The sequence below is a fragment of the Stenella coeruleoalba genome (genome assembly GCF_951394435.1).
Source record: "Stenella coeruleoalba genome assembly, chromosome: 15".
Classification (NCBI taxonomy): Eukaryota; Metazoa; Chordata; class Mammalia; order Artiodactyla; family Delphinidae; genus Stenella; species Stenella coeruleoalba.
The window spans coordinates 24,302,100-24,326,122 of NC_137161.1; the positions used below are offsets into that span (position 1 = coordinate 24,302,100).

At 40.2% G+C, this 24,023-nt stretch overlaps 1 protein-coding gene across 8 annotated transcripts in view; it reads left to right on the forward strand.

The window, feature by feature from the left end:
• PIGU (phosphatidylinositol glycan anchor biosynthesis class U) overlaps positions 1-24,023 on the forward strand; it is a 127,944-nt gene that overhangs the window by 57,843 nt on the left and 46,078 nt on the right. For all 8 annotated transcript variants that reach the window (XM_079946524.1, XM_079946523.1, XM_079946521.1 and 5 more), the window contains one exon: positions 23,593-23,747. In XM_079946524.1, coding sequence (XP_079802650.1) covers positions 23,593-23,747 — 155 coding nt within the window. The remainder of the gene's footprint in view (positions 1-23,592; positions 23,748-24,023) is intronic.

Sequence of the window (24,023 nt, forward strand, 5' to 3'; positions counted from 1 at the left end):
GCCTGTTCCCTGCTTAGGGGAGAGAAGGGCAAGGCACAATAAAGGCAATAGGACTGGGTCCCCAGTTCACATTTGCTTGCTTCTACTTGAAAACACAAAGAAACTTGACTAACTTTAAACAAAGTGGACCTAATGATCATTACGTTCTAATTATACATATCATTGCAAATGTGTCAGTGCGTTTCATTTTCATGTTTGTAATCGGGATCTACCAACCATCTTGCATTCTCCTTTTTTTACCTAATGTTCACAGATCTTTCTCTGAGCCCATTTAACTATTTTGTGTAACCACACTCACCTCGTAAGGTTCTTGCATGGATGAAATGTAGTGGGTGCACCTCTTGCAATGTTTGGACCATAGTGGGTGATCAGTAGTTTAACTGAAGAATACAAACTGCTGACATTTACTGAGAACATACTACATGTCAGTCACTATGCTGAACACTCTATAGGCATCTTCTCATTTCAACCTCAGAAGAACTTTATGGGGTAGGTCATATTATTAGCCATATAATAATCTAGTATTAGCCATATTAGACACATGAGTTGCAGCTGGAATGTAGGGCGGTTTAGTCACTTGCCTGAGGTCACATAGCCAGCAAGTGACTGCCAAGAGGTGAGCTTGGGTAGTCTGATGCAAGAGCCTGCTCTCTAACCTTAATGTCTTTTCTACTCAAATAAGAATACACACATCTCCTCAAGAGCAAGTAACTGCTTGTAGGTCCTGCATGGTCCAGATCCATTCTTAGAAGAGAAACATTTCTTGAAAGCGTATGGAGGGCAATGCCAGGATTCAAACCAAGAAATGTCTGCTTTCAGAACCCTTGTTCTTAATTATAAACACTGTTGCTGAAACTGAGTGTATACCTCCATTTATTGAAATAGACCATGTACTTGTCATTTTAAGTGCCTTCATGTATCTTTGTGTTGATGTTGATGTACACAATGATACATGTTTAGCTTGATCTTTCTCCTATTTGGGGAATTTGAGATGTGCCCTAGTTGTCACTAATACAAATAGTATAGACATTTGTTTTTAAGTTATTTCCTTAAGGTGTGTTCCTCCATCTGAATCATTGGATCCAAAGGTGTGAGAAGTTTTATAGTTCTTATGAGGCAAGACCAGAGTGTTCACCAGAAAGCGGGAGCCAATTTGCAGTGCCGCCCACCATCAGTGTCTGAAGTGAAGTGAACCACTTCCTCCCAGGTCGCCAGTACTGGCTTTTCAAATTCAATTTATGATCGCTAATTTAATAGATGTACCATCATACTGTGAAGTTATTTTACTTTGATTTTCTTTTTAGATTCTTGTTGAATGCAAACATTTTCCCACGTAACAATATGCTGTTGGTATTTTCTTTCTGGCTTCATATTTACAGTTAATTCTTTAGAAAGTCTGAGCACCAAGAAGAATGCATGCAACCAAATTTTTGTGCAACTATTTATTAAATACATACTATAAAAATATGTTTACTCATACACATGAACTGACCAAAAAATTTTAAACTGTTTGTTAAGCCAAATACTACCTTAAGTAAAATAGCTTTTGTTTAAAACTCAAGGAAATTTCCTCCTGACAACAATGGACAGCACAACTGAGTCATGAAATCAAGCAGCTCAACCAGTCACTTTATTCAGTCCCTCCCTCTGCCATTATGTACTGAGCATCCCAAGTCCAGTATGCTAGACACTATGGTAGACTCTGCAGATAAAAAGCAATTGAAGGTTATGGAGCTGGGAGTGCTGCAGGAAGACTGCTCTGGCAGCAGCCTTTGTCATGGAGTGTAGTGAGGGGGAGCTGAGGTTGGGAAAGGTTAGGCCACTGTATTAGATCGAGTCAGAGGGCTTGGTCGGGGGCCCAGACCAGTGTCAGGGAAAATGGAGAGATGAGGGACTAGATGCAGAATTCTAGGGAGTAGAATTGGCTTTGCTGGCAGCCGTATATATGTGGTGAACAGGACTGGAAAGAGTGAGATGAACTTCAGGACCCATTTATGTAAAAATTTCAATCCCAGCCCATACTATATTTACATATTTTTATATAAGTATATGAAGTGGCCTTGAAAGGCAGTAGGGCCTTGTGAGTCATGGTAGTGTATTTGGAAAGTCAATCCAGTCACATCCAGGAAATAAACCCACTTGTTTAAATATGAGGGAGGGAACAGAAGAGGAAATTATCTTTAGGTGTGAGCTTCTCACAGAGACCCATAGGCTCCGAGGAAAGAAACTAGAACTAATGGGTGGGAACTATAAGGAGCCCAGTATGAGGCGGTCCTGGGATAGCATAGGGTGCCTTAAGTGAGGTGAGTTCCCTGTGGGTCAGAGTGTTTAGGCCACATACCGAATTGCCACATCTTGGGGAGTTGTAGCAAAGCTGTGAGCATCAGCATGGGTAGCTAGACCTGATAGTCTTAAAATTCCTTTCATTCCCCAAATTGAATTGGATTTGATAACCACAAGGAAGTGATACGTCTGCTCTTGCCGTTGTATTTTTCTCAGAGTTTTCCGAGCCCTCTGTAGGCATATACATCCCTCTAGGAAAGGTTATGTAATGTACATAAGAGCACAGGCTTGACTGGGACATCTTAAGATGGAAAGCAAAGTAGTGTTAAAGACTAATGGTACTATATCAAAAGAACAATGGAACCAGCCCATTCTTCTACTGGCTAAATTTAGTATATTCTGAGCATCAAAAGAATAATTACTGCAAGTAATTGTAAAACACCGAGTAAATAAGAGTCTGTGTGTCCATAGTGATGCTCAGAAAAGGGGCAAGGAGAGAAAAAATGCATATGCCATCATTAGATATGGCTATTTTTATCAATTTCTTGCTCTGAAAATCAATACTTAAATGGAAAGAACTAAGCAGTTACCCTTTCTTTTTATTTTTTATTTATTTATTTTTTAAATTTTATTTATTTATTTGGTTGTGCCGGGTCTTAGTTGCTGCAGGCGGGCTCCTTAGTTGTGGCACACGGGCTCGTTAGTTGTGGCATGCGAACTCTTAGTGATGGCATGCATGTGGGATCTAGTTCCCTGGCCAGGGATCGAACCTGGGCCCCCTGCATTGGGAGCGCTAAGTCTTAACTGCTGAGCCACCAGGGAAGTCCCATACCCTTTCTTTTTCAAAGGAGCTATAATTCTTCCCTAGCTAATGAAGCAAAGTTCTTTACAGAAAATTTCCAGCTTATAACTGTAGAAGGAAGGATAGAATAGTAAATCATCAGTGAAATTATTAAATCTAGCAAAGATCATCATTGGACGCTAAAGTCATTAGATGAAAGATTTTTGGAGAACAGAATATTTGCATTTGCATGGTGCCAAAATAGTACCCCCCTTCCACCTCTAAATTATTTGCTAATAGCAACGGGAAAAGTAAATCTTTACAAAGGAGTGCTCTGGCAGTCACCACCGTAACCAGGTAATCTAACTCAGCATCACTTACGGTGGAACGGCCTGACATGATATGCTTCATGATGTGCTGCAGTGCAAAGTACACAACATCAGCTCCAAAGTATTTTTACCCAGAATGTTAACCTTCATTAAGCCTTTAGATCTGACTTCTGGTTTTTAGGAAGTACAAGAGCAGAAGAACAAGTTAAATGATACTATTAGGAAATAAATAACCAAAATATAGGACAATCTATAAGACAGCTGGTCTGCTTCTCTTCAAAAAATCAATGTCATACAAAAGAAAAAGTGAGGGGACTGTTCTAGATTAAAGAGACAGTAACTGACTGGAATGGGTGAGTCTTGACTGGATTCTGGTTTGGAAAAAACAGTTATAAAGGATGTTCGGGGGTACTCAGAATTTTTTTTTTTTTTTTTTTTTTTTTTTTTTTGCGGTACGCGGGCCTCTCACCGCCGCAGCCCCTCCCGCTGCGGAGCTCAGGCTCCGGACGCGCAGGCTCAGCGGCCACAGCCCACGGGCCCAGCCACTCCACAGCACGTGGGATCCTCCCGGACTGGGGCATGAACCCGCGTCCCCCGCATCAGCAGGCGGACTCCCAACCACTGCACCACCAGGGAAGCCCGGGTACTCAGAATATTTTGAAGATAGATTAGATATTAGATGATGATAGGAAATTGTTAACTTCTTGGATGTGATAATAGTATTATGGTATATAGGAGTATGTCCTTATTTTTAGGAGCTGTATGCAGAAGTCTTTGGGGGAGAAGTGTCATGATGTGTAGAAAATTCATACACACAGAAAAGTTCATATATGGCAATGTGTTATGGTTTCATCTAGATGACAGACATATGGTTGATTATTGTATTATTTTTTCAACTTTTCTGTGTGTTTGAAAATTTTACAATGAAAAGGAGAGACATTAGAATACAGGCCCTGAAGCTGTCTTGGCTTGGATTCTGCTTAGCTCCGTGACCCTGGGAAGTGATTACTTAACTTCTCTGTGCCTCAGTTTCCTCATCTGTAAAATGGAGATAATGCAGTAGTAGCTACTGCAAAGGGTTAATACATGTCAAGTATTTAGAACAGTATGATACAAATTCAGTAGATATTAGTTATGGTTATTAGTATTCAAATGTTCATAGAAAAGACATGGTTACCAGCGGGGAGATACGTGGGGTGATAGGGGGAAGAGAAAATAATTCATTTTCTAGAGTCAAAGGAACTGTAAACATTAGTTTGTACTTACCCCTTTGACTCTACAAATCTGCCTCCATTCTGCTGGTACTATTTCTAGAGGGTACAAAAGGCAGGTGGTAGACAAGCTAACGTCTGATCAGTGCCAAAGGCAAAGCTGTTTTTCTCTTCCCTACATGAGACACAGAAAGGCTTCATGATGAAAGGCGGGATGGTGCATCTGGCTCCCTGGTGAGTCATTTCTGAGAATGGTAGTTTGAGCCCATCTGGTCCCTTCCCCCAACTTTACTCTTCCTCTGACCTTGGCTTACAGCCTAGTTTCCAAATTAGAGAGAAGCTTAAAATGTTATGATCTGATAGCATGCAGAATACAATAGCCCTAAAGTGCACAGGACCAAGAGGCTACAGTGAAGGATACGCCAAGTGCACAGGACCTCAAGGCTGAAACTGTGAAGCTGGCAGAGGGAGGTTCATGCAGTCAGGGAAGTTTCTAGTCCTCTCCTTCCTTTTGCTTGGGATTCCTTAGATGGCTTGAGGTCCTTATTTTCTTTGAAAGAACAGAAACCTGGGTGAAATAACTTTGTGAGTCTTCTTATGGTTTTTGCTTTAATCTAATCTGACCTCTCATCTTTGAATTGAAAAAGTTAATTCTGTGGTTTCTGTATTTCTGGAGCTTGGAGCAGGTCACATGATACTAGCTTGCACTAAAGAAGCCAAACCCAACCAGGTCTTTCTTGCCAACTGGGCCCTTCCCCAGGCTTTCTTTGGGGCCTTATTTAGAATTTTCACATCTTACTCCTTCTTTCCCCAGCAACGTTTTGTTAGCTCTTCTGCTTCCAGGAGGGGGCCAAAGCAGAGGTGGCAATGCTCTTACCTTCCTTTCTTTTTATTTATTTATTTTATTATTTATTTCTGGCTGCATCAGGTCTCAGTTGTGGCACACAGGCTCTTGTTGCAGCACGCGGGCTTCTCTCTAGTTGTGGCTTTTGGGCTCCAGAGCACGTGGGCTCTGTAGTTGCGACGTGGGGACTCTCTAGTTGTGGCACACGGGGTAAGTTGCCCCACCAGGGATCGAACCTGAGTCCCCTGCATTGGAAGATGGATTCTTAACCACTGCACCACCAGGGAAGTCCCCCTTTCTTTTTAGAACAGGTAAAAATGAGGGTAAGGGGTTGATCATGCATTTGCAATAAACTTTTTACCAGTTTTATTGCCTCTAGTATGCCTAATCATGTAAAATATATCTCCTGGGTCTCATTCTGATATTCTAAGAGTTTAGATATAAAAATTTTTGTTAGATTTCCACTCTCTTCGAGAGTTTTTTCTGATAACTGACTTTTTCATTTTTGCACCATGTCCTAGAAAGAAAATTGTTTCTATTTAGAAAATGCTTCTCTCAACTTTAGAGAGTTGGTGGGGGAGGGAGATAATTATACATTTCTCCTCTTCCTTATTATAGTTTGCCTTTTTCTGAAGCAATCTGAGAATTTTCTTACTTCTCTAAATATTTTTATGTGTTAACAACAATGTGACTTCTGGGATACAACTACATACTGGTTTAATTTTTCAGGTTGAGTGTGCACATAGCCCGTGGACCACATCTGTCCCACAGATGTGTTTATGTAACCTAAGTGTTTATTAGTTGTCAATATTTTTAAAATTCATGTTAAAAATTTATATTTCTGGCTTCTTTTGAAAAATTGGAAGGTCTGTCTCCTTTAGTTTACCTCTTCAGTTTACTGCAATCCCTATGCTTCATCTCAATCACACTTCACTCATTTGTTACCTGCCTGGCTCCTTTAGGTATTTGAGAGTGTGTGTGTGTGTGTGTGCGTGTGTGTGTGTGTGTGTGTGTGTGTGTGACTGTGTCTGTGTTTATATCCACTAAAAGATCTAGAAACAATGACCAACCCAGTATCAGTGATTACCCTTGGAGCTCAGATTGTAATCTTACTATTTTTACCCATTAAAAGAAACTAGGGTTTCTTAGAGAAATGGCTGATTCTATCTTTAGGTCAGGAAATGTACAGGATGATCCTGTAACGTTGTGATACCAGATAACAAGGAAACTATCAAAGACTCCTGTGGAATCTAAAAAACGGTACAAATGAATGTATATGCAAAACAGAAACAGGCTCCCAGATATAGAAAACAAACTTGTGGTTACCAAAGGGAAGAGGGAAGTGGGGAGGGACAAATTAGGGGTATGGGATTAACATGTTTTATGTGGTTTTATGTATTTTATTTTTACAGTAAAAAGTTTTAAAAAATTGATCTGAATGTTTAAGGCACCATTCTTCCTACCCTTCTACTTATATACTTTTCATTTTAAGTCAACATTTGCTATTGAGCAAAACAGGTAGGTAAAATGAATGCTCAATCTGTTCACGGGGAAATTTGCAATGTGGACCTCTAGATTAAGTTTGGCTCTAGGGTTTGTAAATAACAAGCCATCAAAGGATTGCCTGAGTTTCTCTTAAGAATTTCAGGGGCTTCCCTGGTGGCGCAGTGGTTAAGGATCTGCCTGCCAATGCAGGGGACAAGGGTTCAAGCCCTGGTCCGGGAGGATCCCACGTGCCGCGGAGCAGCTAAGCCCGTGCACCACAACTACTGAGCCTGCACTCTAGAGCCCATGAGCCACAGCTACTGAAGCCCGTGTACTACAACTACTGAAGCCCACGCACCTAGAGCCTGTGCTCTGCAACAAGAAGCCACTGCAAATAGAAGCCTGTGCGCTGCAATGAAGAATAGCCCCCGCTCACTGCAACTAGAGAAAGCCCGCATGCAGCAACGAAGACCCAACGCAGCCAAAAATAATAAATAAATAAAATAAAATAAAAGAATTTCAGGTGTGCCTCACTTTATGTAACAGGAGTAGTCCTAAAAGATTACTTAATCTTTAATTGAGGCAAATTTTTATAAGTAGGCTCAGTAAATATACTACATTATATTTTCAGGGCTCTGTTACCCAAAGCCAAACCTGACTCCAAGACCAAGTCTTAAAAATTATACCTAAAATTTAATACACATTTTATAATCACAAATTTGCCGGCGGTGGGGAATCATTTCCTACTCAAACAACAACAGTAACACTTCAGGTCCAATACAGCACTGAGAACATGGCAGCAAACCAAACCTGGGAGGCTGCTAATGGGATCTGCGAAGTTTGAAAAGCCTCTCATATCTTGGGTATGTGCTCAGGAATCTACTAGAAGAACCACTTTGAACAATCTACCTGATTCATTTCTTTATGGATGTCTCACTTCCCACCTTATTTCTTTTTAAATGTCCTTAGTAGGAAGGAAAGGGGAAACAAAAACTTCTTGCTTTCAAGGGTTTTGGGGGTTTTTTGTTTGTTTCTCCCCGGGGCTATGGTTTTCTCCCTCCCTCCCTCCCTCCCTTCTATACTAGATGGCAGTATTTTTGAGGAAGAAGAGAAGATCAAGATTATCAAAGGCAGGTAGAAGTCTAGAAGGGAACTCAGAAGCTGTGTCTTCCTCTTTAAATGTATCTAGGGATGCCTCCTCTTTGTTGAATTATTTTCCATCCCCAGAAATGTACTATTTTCTTAAAACTTTGTTCTTTCAGAGCAGCATTGTCAATAGAACTTTTTGTGATGATGGATATGTTCTGTACCTGTATATTGTCAGTACGGTAGCCATGAGCCTCATGTGGTGATTGAATACTTGCAGTGTGCTAGTGAGACTGAGGAACTGAATTTTTAATGTTAATTAATTTCCATTAATTTAGATTTTTTATTTTTTTTATTTCTTTTATTTATGTTTAGCTGCGTTGGGGCTTCGTTGCTGCGTGCGGGCTTTCTCTAGTTGTGGCGAGCGGGGGCTACTCTTCGTTGCGGTGTGCAGGCTTCTCGTTGCGGTGGCTTCTCTTTGCTGTGGAGCACGGGCTCTGGGTGCGCTTCATGCGGGCTTCAGTAGTTGTGGCACGCGGGCTCAGTAGTTGTGGCTCGCGGGCTCTAGAGCACAGGCTCAGTAGTTGTGGTGCACAGGCTTAGTTGCTCCGCGGCATGTGGGATCTTCCTGGACCAGGGCTCGAACCTGTGTCCCTTGCATTGGCAGGGTGATTCTTAACCACTGCACCACCAGGGAAGTCCCCATTAACTTAGATTTAAATAACCACATGTGGCTAGGGGGCAGCACAGTTTTTGTTGTTGTTGTTTTTAATTTTATTTTACTTTAAAATGTTTTTTTATTGTGGTAAAAGTCACATAATATAAGACATACTATTTTAACCGTATTTAACTGTACAGTTCAGTGGCACTAAGTACATTCACATTGTTGTGCAACTCTCACCATCATCCATCTCCCGAATTTTTCACCTTCCTAAACTGAAACTCTGTCCCAATTTAACACTAACTCCCCATTCCTCCTCCCCACTACCCCACCCCCTGACATCTACCAATGTACTTTCTGACACTATGAATTTGACTCTTCTAGGTACCTCGTATAAATGGAATCAAACAGTATTTATCGGGGCTTCCCTGGTGGCGCAGTGGTTGAGAGTCCGCCTGCCGATGCAGGGGACACGGGTTCGTGCCCCGGTACGGGAGGATCCCACATGCCGCGGAGCGGCTAGGCCCGTGAGCCATGGCCGCTGAGCCTGCGCGTCCGGAGCCTGTGCTCCGCAACGGGAGAGGCCACAACAGTGAGAGGCCTGCGTACCGCAGAAACAAAAAAAAACCCACCAGTATTTATCTGCACCTAATGTATATTGGAATGCATTTTTAAGGTTAACCTAATATATGAACAACACAGTTTTAAAGAGAAGTAAGAGTAGAGCTACACATGTGCAAGCTTAGAGAGCGGCCATAGGGTTGATCCGGTTCCATTCCCCTCATTATCTGTTAACAGTAATGTTTTCTCCATTCTTTTGACTGACTTCCCATTCTCCTTAAAGCTTGTTTTTTTTTTTAATATTTATTTATTTATTTGGCTACACAAGGTCTTAGTTGCAGCATGCGGGATCTTAGTTGCTGCGTGCGGGATCTTTGTTGTGGCATGTGGGATCTAGTTGCCTGAGCAGGGATCAAACCTGCATTGGGAGCGTGGAGTCTTAACTGCTGGACCACCAGGGAAGTCCCCTCATTAAAGTCTTTACCATGGAGTTATGATGTCTATAATTTATCTTAAAATACTTCTGCATAGACCATCTGATATAACACACGTGCCAGTTAGTTTCAGCCTCAACTCAAGGGGCAGTGAGTTACTTTAATGAAGCATCCATGCTGCATGGTGCTCATCCAGCTTTGTATCAGAAAGGCCACACTCCACAGGTGGTTGCCATAGGTGCTTCTGCTCTGCATAGCTTGAGCTGCACCTTTGCTAATTATAGCATAGTTAATGTCAGAAGCAGATTGGATTTTTATTGGTGAGATTAGTTGAATGTTAGAAGTAGGCACTCATTGGTGAAAATGAAGTATTCTGTCCTCATCCCTGCTATTTTGTTCTTTTCTTTCTACTTCTTTCTTTGTCATCCCAAGTAACTGTTCTGTTTAGTTTCTGATTTATCCTTCCTGTATTTCTTTTGCACAAATGAGGCAATACATGTATATTTTCTTCAATCTCCTTCTTTCTGATATGAAGAATAGCATACTATAGGTACTCTTTTATGCTTTGCTTTTTTACACTTAACATTCTTTTCTGGAAATCACTACTTATAGATACATAGAGGTCTTCCTCATTCTTTTTTAAGTGGCTTAGTACTCCATTTTGTGGACATACCATAGTTTATTCAACTTCTCTCCTATGTATAAGAATTTAGATTGTTTCCAGTATTTTGCAATTATAAGTAGTGCTTCAATGAGTCACCTTGTATATATGTATTTTCGTGTTGTTAGAGGTATATCTTCAAGGCAGATTTCTAGAAGTATTAGAATTACTGGATCCAAAGGTTAAGTGTATATGTAGTTTGTTAGGTCTTTTCAAATTTCCCTCCAGAAGGATTGTACACATTTTCTGTTCCCACCAATAAAATATGAGAGTGCCTGTTTCCCCACAACCTCACTGAGTGTGTTATCACATTTAAAATTTTTGGCCAGTCTGGTGAGAAATGGTATCTCAGCGTTTTTTTAATTTGCATTTTTCTAAATATGAGTGAGTTTGAACATTTTTTCATATTTGTGAATTGTCCATTACCCACCCTCCTCATTTTTCTATTGGATTTGTTAGGTCTTATTTCCCTCAATTTTTAAGAATATGGGGAGTATTAACCCTTTGTCTACAGATATTTTCTTCCAGTTTTTCATTTGTCCTTTTTATAGTGTTCTTCTTTTAACAGCTTTTATTTTTTAATTAAGATATAATTTATATACCATATTATTTACCAATTTAAAGTGTACAATTCAATGATTTTTACTCTATTTACAGAGTTATGCAGCCATCACCACAATCAAAACTAGCGTATTTTTATCACCCAAAAAGAAACCCCATACCCATCCATTATGCTAATTTGTCTTGCCCCCGTGTCCCACACCCCTCCAGCCCTAGGCAGCCACTCTTCTGCTTTCTGTGTTTGTAGATTTTCTTATCCCGGACATTTCATAAGAATGGTCTCATACAATATGCGGTCTTTTATGACTGGCTTCCTTCATTTAGCATGATGTTTTTAGGGTTCAGCCCTGTTGTAGCATGTTTTAGTACTTTATTCCAAATAATATTGACAAATAATATTCCATTATATGAATATGCTATATTTTATTTATTCATTCACCAGTTGATAGGTGTTTGGATTGTTTCTACTTTTTTGCTATTTATGAATAATGCTGCTGTGAACAGTTGCATACATGTTTTTGTGTATGCAAATATGTGGGCACATATTCTCATTTTATTTACGGTATTTTTAATATGTAAAACGTTTCATTTTTATTGCTTCTGGATTTTGAACTTTTCCCTACATCAAGGTTAAAGATGAATTACCATGTTTTTTCCTAGTACGTCATGGTTTCATTAAAAAAATATTACTAATTTTTTACTAAACTCCTGAATTCATTTGGAGTTTAATTCTTGTGAATGGTGTGAGATATAAATCTAATTTTTTTCTTTTTTCAAATGGTTACCTAGTTGTCCTGACACCATTTATTAAAAAGTCCATCTGTACCCCACTGATATGCCACCTTTGGCATATACTAAGTTTCTGTAAGTATTTTGGTCTAATGCTGGCTATTTTATTCTACTAGTCTGTCTATTTATGTGCCAATATTGTACTATTTTAATTATACAGCTTTCATAGTATATTTTAATGTGTGATAGGGCTAGTCTCCCCTTCATGATTTTTCCTTATCACTGTTTTCCTAGCTATTCTTGCATGTTTATTTTTCCATGCAAACTTTAATATCATCTTGTTTAATTCCGTAAAACAGCTTGTTGGCATTTTTATTGGGATTGCATTGTTGTATTGAATTTATAAATTAATTTAGGGAGAACTGATGATGTTGAATCATCCTAAACAACAACAGGGGATATCTGTACATTTGTTCAAGTCTGTGTTAGTGTCTTTCAGGAGTGTTTTGAAATTTTTCTTGAATAGGTTTTACACATTTCCTGTTAAATTTAATTCTAAGTTTTATTTTCCTTGATGTTTTCTCTGCCATCGTGTCCTATAATTGTCTATTATTTGTGCATATGAAGGCTGTTTGTATCTTTTTTTTCTTTCCAGGTTTATTGAGATATAATTGATATACAGCACCATATGTTTAAGGTATACAGTACAATGATTTGACCTACATACATCATGAAACGATTACCACAATAAGTTTAGTAAACATCATCATCTCATACAGATAGAAAATAAAAGAGAAAGAAAAGAAAATATTTTCCCTTGTGATGAGAACTCTTAGGATTTGCTCTAACAACTTTCTTATATAACATCCAGCAGTGTTAATTATATTTATCATGTTGTACTTTACTTCCCTAGTACTCATTTATCTTATAACTGGAAGTTTGTACCTTTTGACCACCTTCATCCAATTCCCCTGCATCTGGTAACCAAAAATCTGATCTCTTTTTCTATGAGTTTGTTTGTTTGTTTTTGAAGTATAATTGATCTACAGCACTATGTTAGTTCCTGGTCCACAACGTAGTGATTCAGTATTTCTGTATATTACAAAATGATCACCATGGCTATTTGTATGTTAGTTTTATACCCTGCTACTCCACTGAATTATCTTATTGTTTGTTATTTTTATTATGAGTAGTTGTTGCATATATCTAGATACTGACGTGAGTTCTTACCTTTAAGCTGTTTGTGATACATATATCAATAGCTTTTCTTATCTTGAACTAACCTTGAATTTTTGGAATAAACCCAACCTAGTCATAACACAACTTTATCATGATCTTTTTCATGTGATGTTGAATTAGATAATATTTCACTTAGTATTTTTGCATTTGTGTTGGTAATTGATTTTGGTATCAAGCTTATAATATTTGCTGTGAAATAGTTAATGTAAGATTAAAATCACCTGCTTCTTGAATGTTGCTAGAACTTTCCTATAAAACTGGCTGGGCCTGCTCTTTTTTTTCAATAATTATCTCTAGATAGAATTTTAAAAATGAATTTATTTTATTTATTTTTGGCTGCGTTGGGTCTTTGTTGCTGTGCATGGGCTTTCTCTAGTTGTGGTGTGCAGGCTTCTCATTGCGGTGGCTTCTCTTGCTGTGTAGAGCATAGGCTCTAGGTGCATGGGCTTCAGTAGCTGTGACACACGGGCTCAGTAGTTGTGACTTGTGGGCTCTAGAGCGCAGGCTTAGTAGTTGTGGCGCACGGGCTTAGTGGCTCTGCGGCATGTGGCATCTTCCCGGACCAGGGCTCAAACCCATGTCCCCTTCATTGGCAGGCAGATGCTTTTTTTTTTTTGCGGTACGTGGGCCTCTCACTGTTGTGGCCTCTCCCGTTGCGGAGCACAGGCTCCGGACGCGCAGGCTCAGCGGCCATGGCTCACGGGCCCAGCCGCTCCGCGTCATGTGGGATCTTCCCAGACCGGGGCATGAACCCGTGTCCCCTGCATCGGCAGGCGGACTCTCAACCACTGCGCCACCAGGGAAGCCCCGGCAGGCAGATTCGTAAGCACTGTACCACCAGGCAAGTCCCCTGCTCTTTTCTTTATGGGAGAAATTTTCATTACTAATTCAATTTCTTAAATGGTTATAAGACCATTCAAATTTTCTATGTCTTCTTGAATTAGCTTTTTCCCTAACTTTTTTTTTTTTTTTGACTGCACCGCGCAGTACGTGGGATCTTAGTTCACCAACCAGAGATCAAACCCGCGCCCCTTGCATTGGAAGCTCAGAGTCTTAACCACTGGACCGCCAGGGAAGTCCCTCCCTAACTTTTTATTTCATGCTTTCACAAAAGTTGAAAGACTAATGTAATAAATACCCTTAATTTGGATTCTCCTTTTCTATATTTCTATAGATATATAGGGTTTTTTTTTTTCATTTTTCTTTTCCTAACTCATTTGCAGAAAAGTTTCAGACAATAAGACATATCAATTCTAAATACTCAGCAGGTAACTCTTAAGAACTAGAGCATTCTTCTACATAACCATAATACTATTAGCACACCCCAGAAGATTAGCTTTCAGAGATTAATATTATCTAATGTATACACTCTAAATTCAAATTTCCCAATTTATACATAACTTTTATAGCATTTTGGGGGAGAGATGGGGTTCAAGATCCAATCAAGGATCATTGTCATCTCCTTTATCTCCACCTTTTGTTTTTCAATAACACCAGCGTTTTAAGTGAACCATTTGTTTATATTTTCCATAGACTGTATCCATTTTGCCTCAGTTTTTAAAGACATTGGCATACTTTTTTCTTTTTAATTAATTTATTTATTTTTGGCTGTGCTCGGGCTTTCTCTAGTTGTGGTGAGTGGGGGCTACTCTTCGTTGCGGCGCGCAGGGTTCTCATTGCGGTGGCTTCTCTTGTTGCAGAGCATGGGGTCTAGCCATGCAGGCTTCAGTAGTTGTAGCGCACGGGCTGTAGAGCGCAGGCTCAGTAGTTGTGGCTCACAGGCTTAGTTGCTCCGCGGCATGTGGGAACTTCCCGGACCAGGCCACGAACCCGTGTCCCCCGTGTTGGCAGGCGGACTCCCAACCACTGCGCCACCAGGGAAGCCCCAAAAGTACATAATTAAAAAATACTTTATTGCTAAAAATCGCTAACCATCATCATCTGAGCCTTCAGTGGATCATAATCTTTTGCTGGTAGACGGTCTTGCCTCAATGTTTTGTTTTGTTTTCTTTTTGATTTATTTTTTAAAATTTAATTTATTTTTTTATACAGCAGGTTCTTATTAGTTATCCATTTTATACATATTAGTGTATATATGTCAATCCCAATCTCCCAATTCATCACACCACCACCACCAGCCCCCCGGGCGCTATCCCCCCTTGGTGTCCATACATTTGTTCTCTACATCTGTGTCTCAATTTCTGCCCTGCAAACTGGTTCATCTGTACCATTTTTCTGGGTTCCACATATATGCATTAATATACGATATTTGTTTTTCTCTTTCTGACTTACTTCACTCTGTATGACAGTCTCTAGATCTATCCATGTCTCTACAAATGACCCAATTTCATTCCTTTTCATGGCTGAGTAACATTCCATTGTATATATGTACCACATCTTCTTTATCCATTCGTCTGTGAATGGGCATTTAGGTTGCTTCCATGACCTGGTTGTGGTAAATAGTGCTGCAATGAACATTGGGGTGCATGTGTCTTTTTGAATTATGGTTTTCTCTGGGTATACATGCCAGTAGTGGGATTGCTGGGTCATATGATACTTCTACTTTTAGTTTTTTAAGGAACCACCATACAGTTCTCCATAGTGGCTATATCAATTTACATTCCCACCAGCAGTGCAAGAGGGTTCCCTTTTCTCCACACCCTCTCCAGCGTTTGTTGTTTGTAGATTTTCTGATGATGCCCATTCTAACTGGTGTGAGGTGATACCTCATTGTAGTTTTGATTTGCATTTCTCTAATAATTAGTGATGTTGGGCAGCTTTTTATGTGCTTCTTGGCCATCTGTATGTCTTCTTTGGAGAAATGTCTATTTAGGTCTTTGACCCACTTTTGGATTGGGTTGTTTGTTTTTTTGTTATTGAGCCTGCATGAGCTGTTTATATATTTTGGAGATTAATCCTTTGTCCGTTGCCTCATTTGCAAATATTTTCTCCCATTCTCAGGGCTGCCTTTTTGTCTTGTTTGTAGTTTCCTTGGCTTTGCAAAAGCTTTCAAGTTTCATTAGGTCCCATTTGTTTATTTTTGTTTTTATTTCCATTACTCTAGGAGGTGGATCAAAAAAGATCTTGCTGTGATTTGTGTCAAAGAGTGTTCTTCCTATGTTTTCCTCTAAGAGGTTTATAGTGTCCAGTCTTACATTTAGGTCTCAAATCCATTTTGAGTTTATTTTTGTGTATGGTGTTAGGGAGTGTTCTAATTTCATTCTTTTACATATAGCTGTCCAGTTTTCCCAGCACCACTTACTGAAAAGACTGTCTTTTCTCCATTGTATATCCTTGCCCCTTTGTCGTAGATTAGTTGACCATAGGTGCGTGGGTTTATCTCTGGGCTTTCTATCTTGTTCCATTGACCTATGTTTCTGTTTCTGTGCCAGTACCATATTGTCTTGATTACTGTAGCTTTGTAGTATAGTCTGAAGTCAGGGAGTCTGATTCCTCCAGCTCCGCTTTTTCCCTCAAGACAACTTTGGCTATTCAGGTCTTCTGTGTCTCCATACAAATTTTAAGATTTTTTGTTCTAGTTCTGTAAGAAATGCCATTGGTAGTTTGATAGGGATTGCACTGAATCTGTAGATTGCTTTGGGTAATAGAGTCATTTTCACAATATTGATTGTTCCAATCCAAGAACATGGTATATCTCTCCATCTGTTTGTTTCATCTTTAATTTCTTTCGTCAGTGTCTTATAGTTTTCTGCATACAGGTCTTTTGTCTCCTTAGGTAGGTTTATTCCTAGGTATTTTATTCTTTTTGTTGCAGTGGTAAATGGGAGTGTTTCCTTAATTTCTCTTTCACATTTTTCGTTGTTAGTGTATAGGAATGCAAGAGATTTCTGTGCATTAATTTTGCATACTGCAACTTTACCAAATTCATTGATGAGCTCTAGTAGTTTTCTGGTGGCATCCTTAGGATTCTCTATGTATAGTATCATGTCATCTGCAAACAGTGATAGTTTTACTCCTTCGTTTCCAATTTGTATTTCTTTTTCTTCTCTGATTGCCGTGGCTGGGACTTCCAAAACTATGTTGAATAATAGTGGTGAGACTGGACATCCTTGTCTTGTTCCTGACCTTAGAGGAGATGCTTTCAGTGTTTCACCATTGAGAATGATGCTTGCTGTGAGTTTGTCATACATAGCTTTTATTATGTTGAGGTAGGTTCCCTCTATGCCCACTTTCTGGATAGTGTTTATCATAAATGGATGTTGAATTTTGTCAAAAGCTTTTTCTGCATCTATTTAGATGATCATATGGTTTTTATTCTTCAATTTGTTAATATAGTATATCACATTGATTGATTTGCATATATTGAAGAATCCTTGCATCCCTGGGATAAATCCCACTTGATCATGGTGTATGATCCTTTTGATGTGCTGTTGGATTCTGTTTGCTAGTATTTTGTTGACGATTTTTGCATCTATATTCATCAGTGATATTGGTCTATAATTTTCTTTTTTTATAGTATCTTTGTCTGGTTTTGGTATCAGGGTGATGGTGGCCTCATAATATGAGTTTGGGAGTGTTCCTTCCTCTGCAATTTTTGGGAAGAGTTTGAGATGGATGGGTGTTAGCTCTTCTCTAAATGTTTGATAGAATTCACCTGTGAAGCCATCTGGTCCTGGACTTTTATTTGTTGGAAGATTTTTAATCACAGTTTCAATTTTATTACTTGTGATTGGTCTGTTGATATTTTCTATTTCTTCCTGTTTCAGTCTTGGAAGGTTATAAGAATTTGTCCATTTCTTCCAGGTTTTCCATTTGATTGGCATAGAATTGCTTGTAGTAGTCTTTTAGGATGCTTTGTATTTCTGCAGTGTCTGTTGTAACTTCTCCTTTTTCATTTCTAATTTTATTGATTTGAGTCCTCTCCCTCTTTTTCTTGATGAGTCTGGCTAATGGTTTATCAATTTTGTTTCTCTTCTCAAAGAACCAGCTTTTAGTTTTATTGATCTTTGCTATTGTTTTCTTTGTTTCTATATCATTTATTTCTGCTCTGATCTTTATGATTTTTTCCTTCTGCTAACTTTGGGTTTTATTTGTTCTTCTCTCTCTAGTTCGTTTAGGTGTAAGGTTAGGTTGTTTATGTGAGATTTTTCTTGTTCTTGATGTAGGCTTGTAATTGCTATAAACTTCCCTCTTAGAGCTGCTTTTGCTGTGCCCCATAGGTTTTGGATTTTGTGTTTTCATTGTCATTTGTCTCTAGGTTTTTTTTTTTTTTTTTTTTGCGGTACACGGGCCTCTCACTGCTGTGGCCTCTCCCGTTGCGGACCACAGGCTCCAGACAAGCAGGCTCAGCAGCCATGGCTCACGGGCCCAGCCGCTCTGTGGCATGTGGGATCTTCCTGGACCGGGGCGCGAACCCGTGTCCCCTGCATCAGCAGGCGGACTCTGAACCACTGCGCCACCAGGGAAGCCCTCTAGGTATTATTATTTTTTTTTTTTTTTTCAGTACGCGGGCCTCTCACTGTTGTGGCCTCTCCTGTTGCGGAGCACAGGCTCCGGACGCGCAGGCTCAGCGGCCATGGCTCACGGGCCCAGCCGCTCCGCGGCATATGGGATCTTCCCGGACTGGGGCACGAACCCATGTCCCCTGCATTGGCAGGCGGACTCTCAACCACTGCGCCACCAGGGAAGCCCTCTAGGTATTTTTTGATTTCCTTTTTGATTTCTACAATGATCTGGTTATTTAGTAACATATTGTTTAGCCTCCATGGATTTGTGTTTTTTACGGTTTTTTTCCCCTGTAATTGATTTCTAATCTCATAACGTTGTGGTTAGAAAAGATGCTTGATATGATTTCAATTTTCTTAAATTTACTGAGGCTTGATTTCTGACCCAAGATGTGATCTATCCTGGAGAATGTTCTGTGTGCACTTGAGAAGAAAGTGTAATCTGCTGTTTTTGGATGGAATGTCCTATAAATATCAATTAAGTCTATCTGACCTATTGTATTATTTAAAGCTTCTGTTTCCTTATTTATTTTCATTTTGGATGATCTCTCCATTGGTGTAAGTGAGGTGTTAAAGTCCCCCGCTATTATTGTGTTACTGTCGATTTCCTCTTTTACAGCTGTTAGCAGTTGCCTTATATATTGAGGTGCTCCTATGTTGGGTGCATATATATTTATAATTGTTATATCTTCTTCTTGGATTGATCCCTTGATCATATGTAGTGTCCTTCCTTGTCTCTTGTAACATTCTTTATTTTAAAGTTTATTTTATCTGATATAAGTATTGCTACTCCAGATTTCTTTTGATTTCCATTTGCATGCAATATCTTTTTCCATCCCTTCACTTTCAGTCTGTATGTGTCCCGAAGTCTGAAGTGGGTCTCTTATAGACAGCATATATATAGGTCTTGTTTTTGTATCCATTCAGCAAGCCTGTGTCTTTTGCTTGGAGCATTTAATCCATTCACGTTTAAGGTAATTATCGATATGTACGTCCCTATATCCATTTTCTTAATTGTTTTGGTTTGTTTTTGTAGGTCCTTTTCTTCTCTTGTGTCTCCAACTTAGAGAAGTTCCTTTAGCATTTGTTGTAAGCTGGTTTGGTGGTGCTGAATTCTCTTAGGTTTTGCTTGTCTGTAACGCTTTTGACCTCTCTATCGAATCTGAATAAGATCCTTGCTGGGTAGAGTAATCTTGGGTGTAGGTTCTTCCCTTTCATCACTTTAAATATATCATGCCACTCCCTTCTGGCTTGTAGAATTTCTGCTGAGAAATCAGCTGTTACCCTTATGGGAGTTCCCGTGTATGTTATTTGTCGTTTTTCCCTTGCTGCTTTCAATAATTTTTCTTTGTCTTTAATTTTTGCCAATTTGATTACTATGTGTCTCGGCATGTTTCTACTTGTTTTTATCCTGTATGGGACTCGCTGCGCTTCCTGGACTTGGGTGGCTATTTCGTTTCTGATGTTACGGAAATTTTCGACTATAATCTCTTCAAATATTTTCTCTGGTCCTTTCTCTCTCTCTTCTCCTTCTGGGACCCCTATAATGCAAATGTTGCATTTAATGTTGTCCCAGAGGTCTCTTAGGCTGTCTTCATTTCTTTTCATTCTGTTTTCTTTATTCTGTTCCGCAGCAGTGAATTCCACCATTCTGTCTTCCAGGTCACTTATCCGTTCTTCTGCCTCAGTTATTCTGCTATTGATTCCTTCTAGTGTAGTTTTCATTTCAGTTATTGTATTGTTCATCTCTGTTTGTTTGTTCTTTAATTCTTCTAGGTCGTTGTTAAACGTTTCTTGCATCTTCTCGATCTTTGCCTCCATTCTTTTTCTGAGGTCCTGGATCATCTTCACTATCATTTTTCTGAATTCTTTTTCTGGAAGGTTGCCTATCTCTACTTCATTTAGTTGTTTTTCTGGGGTGTTATCTTGTTCCTTCATCTGGTACATAGCCCTCTGCCTTTTCATCTTGTCTATCTTTCTGAGAATGTGGTTTTTGTTCCACAGGCTGTAGGACTGTAGTTCTTCTTGCTTCTGCTGTCTGCTCTCTGGTGGATGAGGCTATCTAAGAGGCTTGTGCAGGTTTCCTGGTGGGAGGGACTGGTGGTGGGTAGAGCTGGGTGTTGCTCTGGTGGGCAGAGCTCAGTAAAACTTTAATCTGCTTGACTGCTGATGGGTGGGACTGGGTTCCCTCCCTGTTTGTTGTTTGGCCTGAGGTAACCCAACACTGGAGCCTACCTGGGCTCTTTGGTAGGGCTAATGGCAGACTCTGGGAGGGCTCACGCCAAGGAGTACTTCCCAGAACTTCTGCTGCCAGTGTTCTTGTCACCATGGTGAGCCACAGCCACCCCCCCCCCCCGCCTCTGCAGGAGACCCTCCAGCACCAGCAGGTAGGTGTGGTTCAGTCTCTCCAGGGGTCACTGCTCCTTCCCTCCTGGGTTCCGATGTGCACACTACTTTGTGTGTGCCCTCCAAGAGTGGAGTCTCTGTTTCCCCCAGTCCTGTTGAAGTCCTGCAATCAAATCCCACTAGGCTTCAAAGTCTGATTCTCTAGGAATTCCTTCTCCCGTTGCCAGACCCCCAGGTGGGGAAGCCTGACTTGGGGCTCAGAACCTTCACTCCAGTGGGTGGGCTTCTGTGGTATAAGTGTTCTCCAGTCTGTGAGTCACCCACCCAGCAGTTATGGGATTTGGTTTTGCTGTGATTGCGCCCCTCCTACCATCTCATTGTGGCTTCTCCTTTGTCTTTGGATGTGGGGTATCTTTTTTGGTATTCCAGTGTCTCCCTGTCGATGATTGTCCAGCAGCTAGTTGTGATTCTGGTGTTCTCGCAAGAGGGAGTGAGAGCACGTCCTTCTACTCCGCCATCTTGGTTCAGGCTAGCCTATTTCTAGCTTTTGATTTAAAGTGAGAAGTATGCAACACTTCCTTTGATTTGAACACTTAGAGGCCACTGTAGGGTTATTAGTTGGCCTAATTTTAATATTGTTATGTCTCAGGGAATCGGGAGGCCTGAGGAGAGGGAGAGAGACAGGGGAACAGTTGGTCAATGGAGCAGTCAGAGCACACACATTTATCAATTGTTCGCTGTCTTGTATGGATGCAGTTCATGGTTTACCAAGGCAATTACAATAGTAACATCAAAGATCACTGATCACGGGTCACCATAACAATAATAATGAAAAAGTTTGAAATATTGCAAGAATTACCAAAATGTGACACAGAGATATGAAGTGATCAAATGCTTTTGGAAAAATTGTGCCCTTAGGGTTGCCACAAACCTCCAGTTTGTGAAAAACACAGTGTCTGTGAAGTACAATAAAGCAAAGTGCAGTAAAATGAGGTGTGCCTGTGTTATAACTTTGTTTTCTGTTTCCACAGATTCTACTCTTACTTTTATTATTTCCTTCCTTTTTTTGAAGTGTATTCTGTTCTTTTTCTAATATCTTAAAAAGGATGTTTATTTATTTTCAGCCTTCCATTCAAATATGATTAATATGGTTGTATGTTTCCCTCAGAGTACTGTTTTATCTGTATTACCTGAATAGTGATATAAGGTATTTTCATAACCATTAATTTCTTTCTTTTTTTTTGTCTGTGCTGCGTTGCTTGCGGGATCTTAGTTCCCCGATCAGGGATCAAACCCAGGCCCCCAGCAGTGGAAGCACGGAGTCCTAACCACTGGACTGCCAGGGAATTCTCTTATAACCATTAATTTCTTTTTTTTTTATAACTTTTTTTTTTAATTTATTTTTGGCTGCTTTGGGTCTTCATTGCTGCGCATGGATTTTCTCCGGTTGTGGTGAGCAGGGGCTACTCTTTGTTGCAGTGTGCAGGCTTCTCATTGCGGTGGCCTCTCCTGTTGTGGAGCACGGGCTCCTGGCACGCAGGCCTCAGTAGTTGCAGCACACGGGCTCAGCAGTTGTGGCTTACGGGCTCTAGAGCGCAGGCTCAGTAGTTGTGGTGCACTGTCTTAGTTGCTCCACGGCATGTGGGATCTTCCCGGACCAGGGCTCAAACCCGTGTCCCCTGCATTGGCAGGAGGACTCCCAACCACTGCGCCACCAGGGAAGTCCCAGCCATTAATTTCTAACATCAAAGCTATCTGTTATCATTCCTTCTTTGACTCCTGAGTTATTTGCAAAAGTGTTTAACACTTTCCTAATGTATTTATAGGTAATCTTTTTATTAAAGATTTTGAGAAATTGCATTATGGTCAGAGCATGAGGTCTCTATGATACAGATTCCTTAAAGTCTGTTGATATTGCTTTATGGCCTGATTCAGGTATGTGGTCAGTTTTTATAAATCCCCCAAAATGTTTTAAATGAATGTGAATCCTCCAGGTACACTGTTTTATAAGTGTATTTGTCTTTTTATATTATATAAATTTGTTTATTTTGTTATTTTATTTATTGTTTTTGGCTGAGTTGGGTCTTCATTGCTGTGCGCGGGCTTTTCTCTGGTTGCAGCGAGTGGGGGCTACTCTTCGTTGCAGTACGTGGCCTTCTCGTTGTGATGGATTCTCTTGTTGCAGAGCAGGGCTCTAGGCGAGTGGGCTTCAGTAGCTGTGGCACAGGGGCTCAGTAGTTGTGGCTCGTGGGCTCTAGAGCACAGGCTCAGTAGTTGTGACACACGGGCTCCATAGTTATGGCTCACAGGCTCTAGAGCACAGGCTCAGTAGTTTTGGCGCACAGGCTTAGTTGCTCCGCGGCATGTGGGATCTTCCCGGACCAGGGATCAAACCCATGTCCCCAGCATTGGCAGGCGGATTCTTAACCACTGCGCCACCAGGGAAGCCCGAGTGTATTTGTTTTTTAAGATCTTTTGTGAATAAATTCATGAAGTGTGTTATTCATATTTCTACTTCATTACTGATTTTTGTCTATTAGATCTACTAGTTATCCACTGATGATGGATTTGTGTATTTTTTCCTTTGTAGCTCTGTCCAAGTTTGTTTTATATACCTTGAGACTGTGTTATTAGGTACCTGCAAGTTTAGAGCTGTAATATCTTTCTGATGAACGTTTTATCATGATAGAACATCTTTATCTCTGCATTACGTTTTACATTAAAGTCTATTTTATCTGGTAACAATAACCAAACTAATTTTCTTTTGGTTAGTGTTTACCTAGCATATATTTTCAATCCTTTGATTTTTCACCTATTCTGTGTCCTGTGTTTTCCAGGAGGGATCTTGAAGTTTAGTCTGATAACTGCTGTTTGTCCTTGAGATCCTTAAATGTACCATTCTGCCTTCTCTCCCAGCGGCAATACATACCCGTGAAAGTGAAGAGCAAAGCCTTCTGGATCTTCTCTTGGGAGTATGCTACGATGTACTTGGGAAGCCTGGTGGTAATTGTTTGCCTCTCCTTCTTCCTTCTCAGTTCCTGGGATTTCATCCCTGCAGTCTATGGCTTCATGTAAGTAATGACCTCATTAGAAAACCTCTGGAAGCTAATTTAGTTTTCACAGCTCCACCTGGAATCAGAGGGCGAGCAAGCACAGGCAGCATCTAGAGCAGTGGTCCTCAAACTTTAGTGTGCATCAGAATCACCTGCAGGGCTTCAACACCCAGATTGCTGGTCTCCACCTCCAGAGGTTCTGATTAAGTAAGTCTGGAGTAGGGACCCCAGAATTTGCATTTCTAATAAATTTTCAGGTGATGCTGTTGCTGCCAGTCCAGGGAACACTCTTTG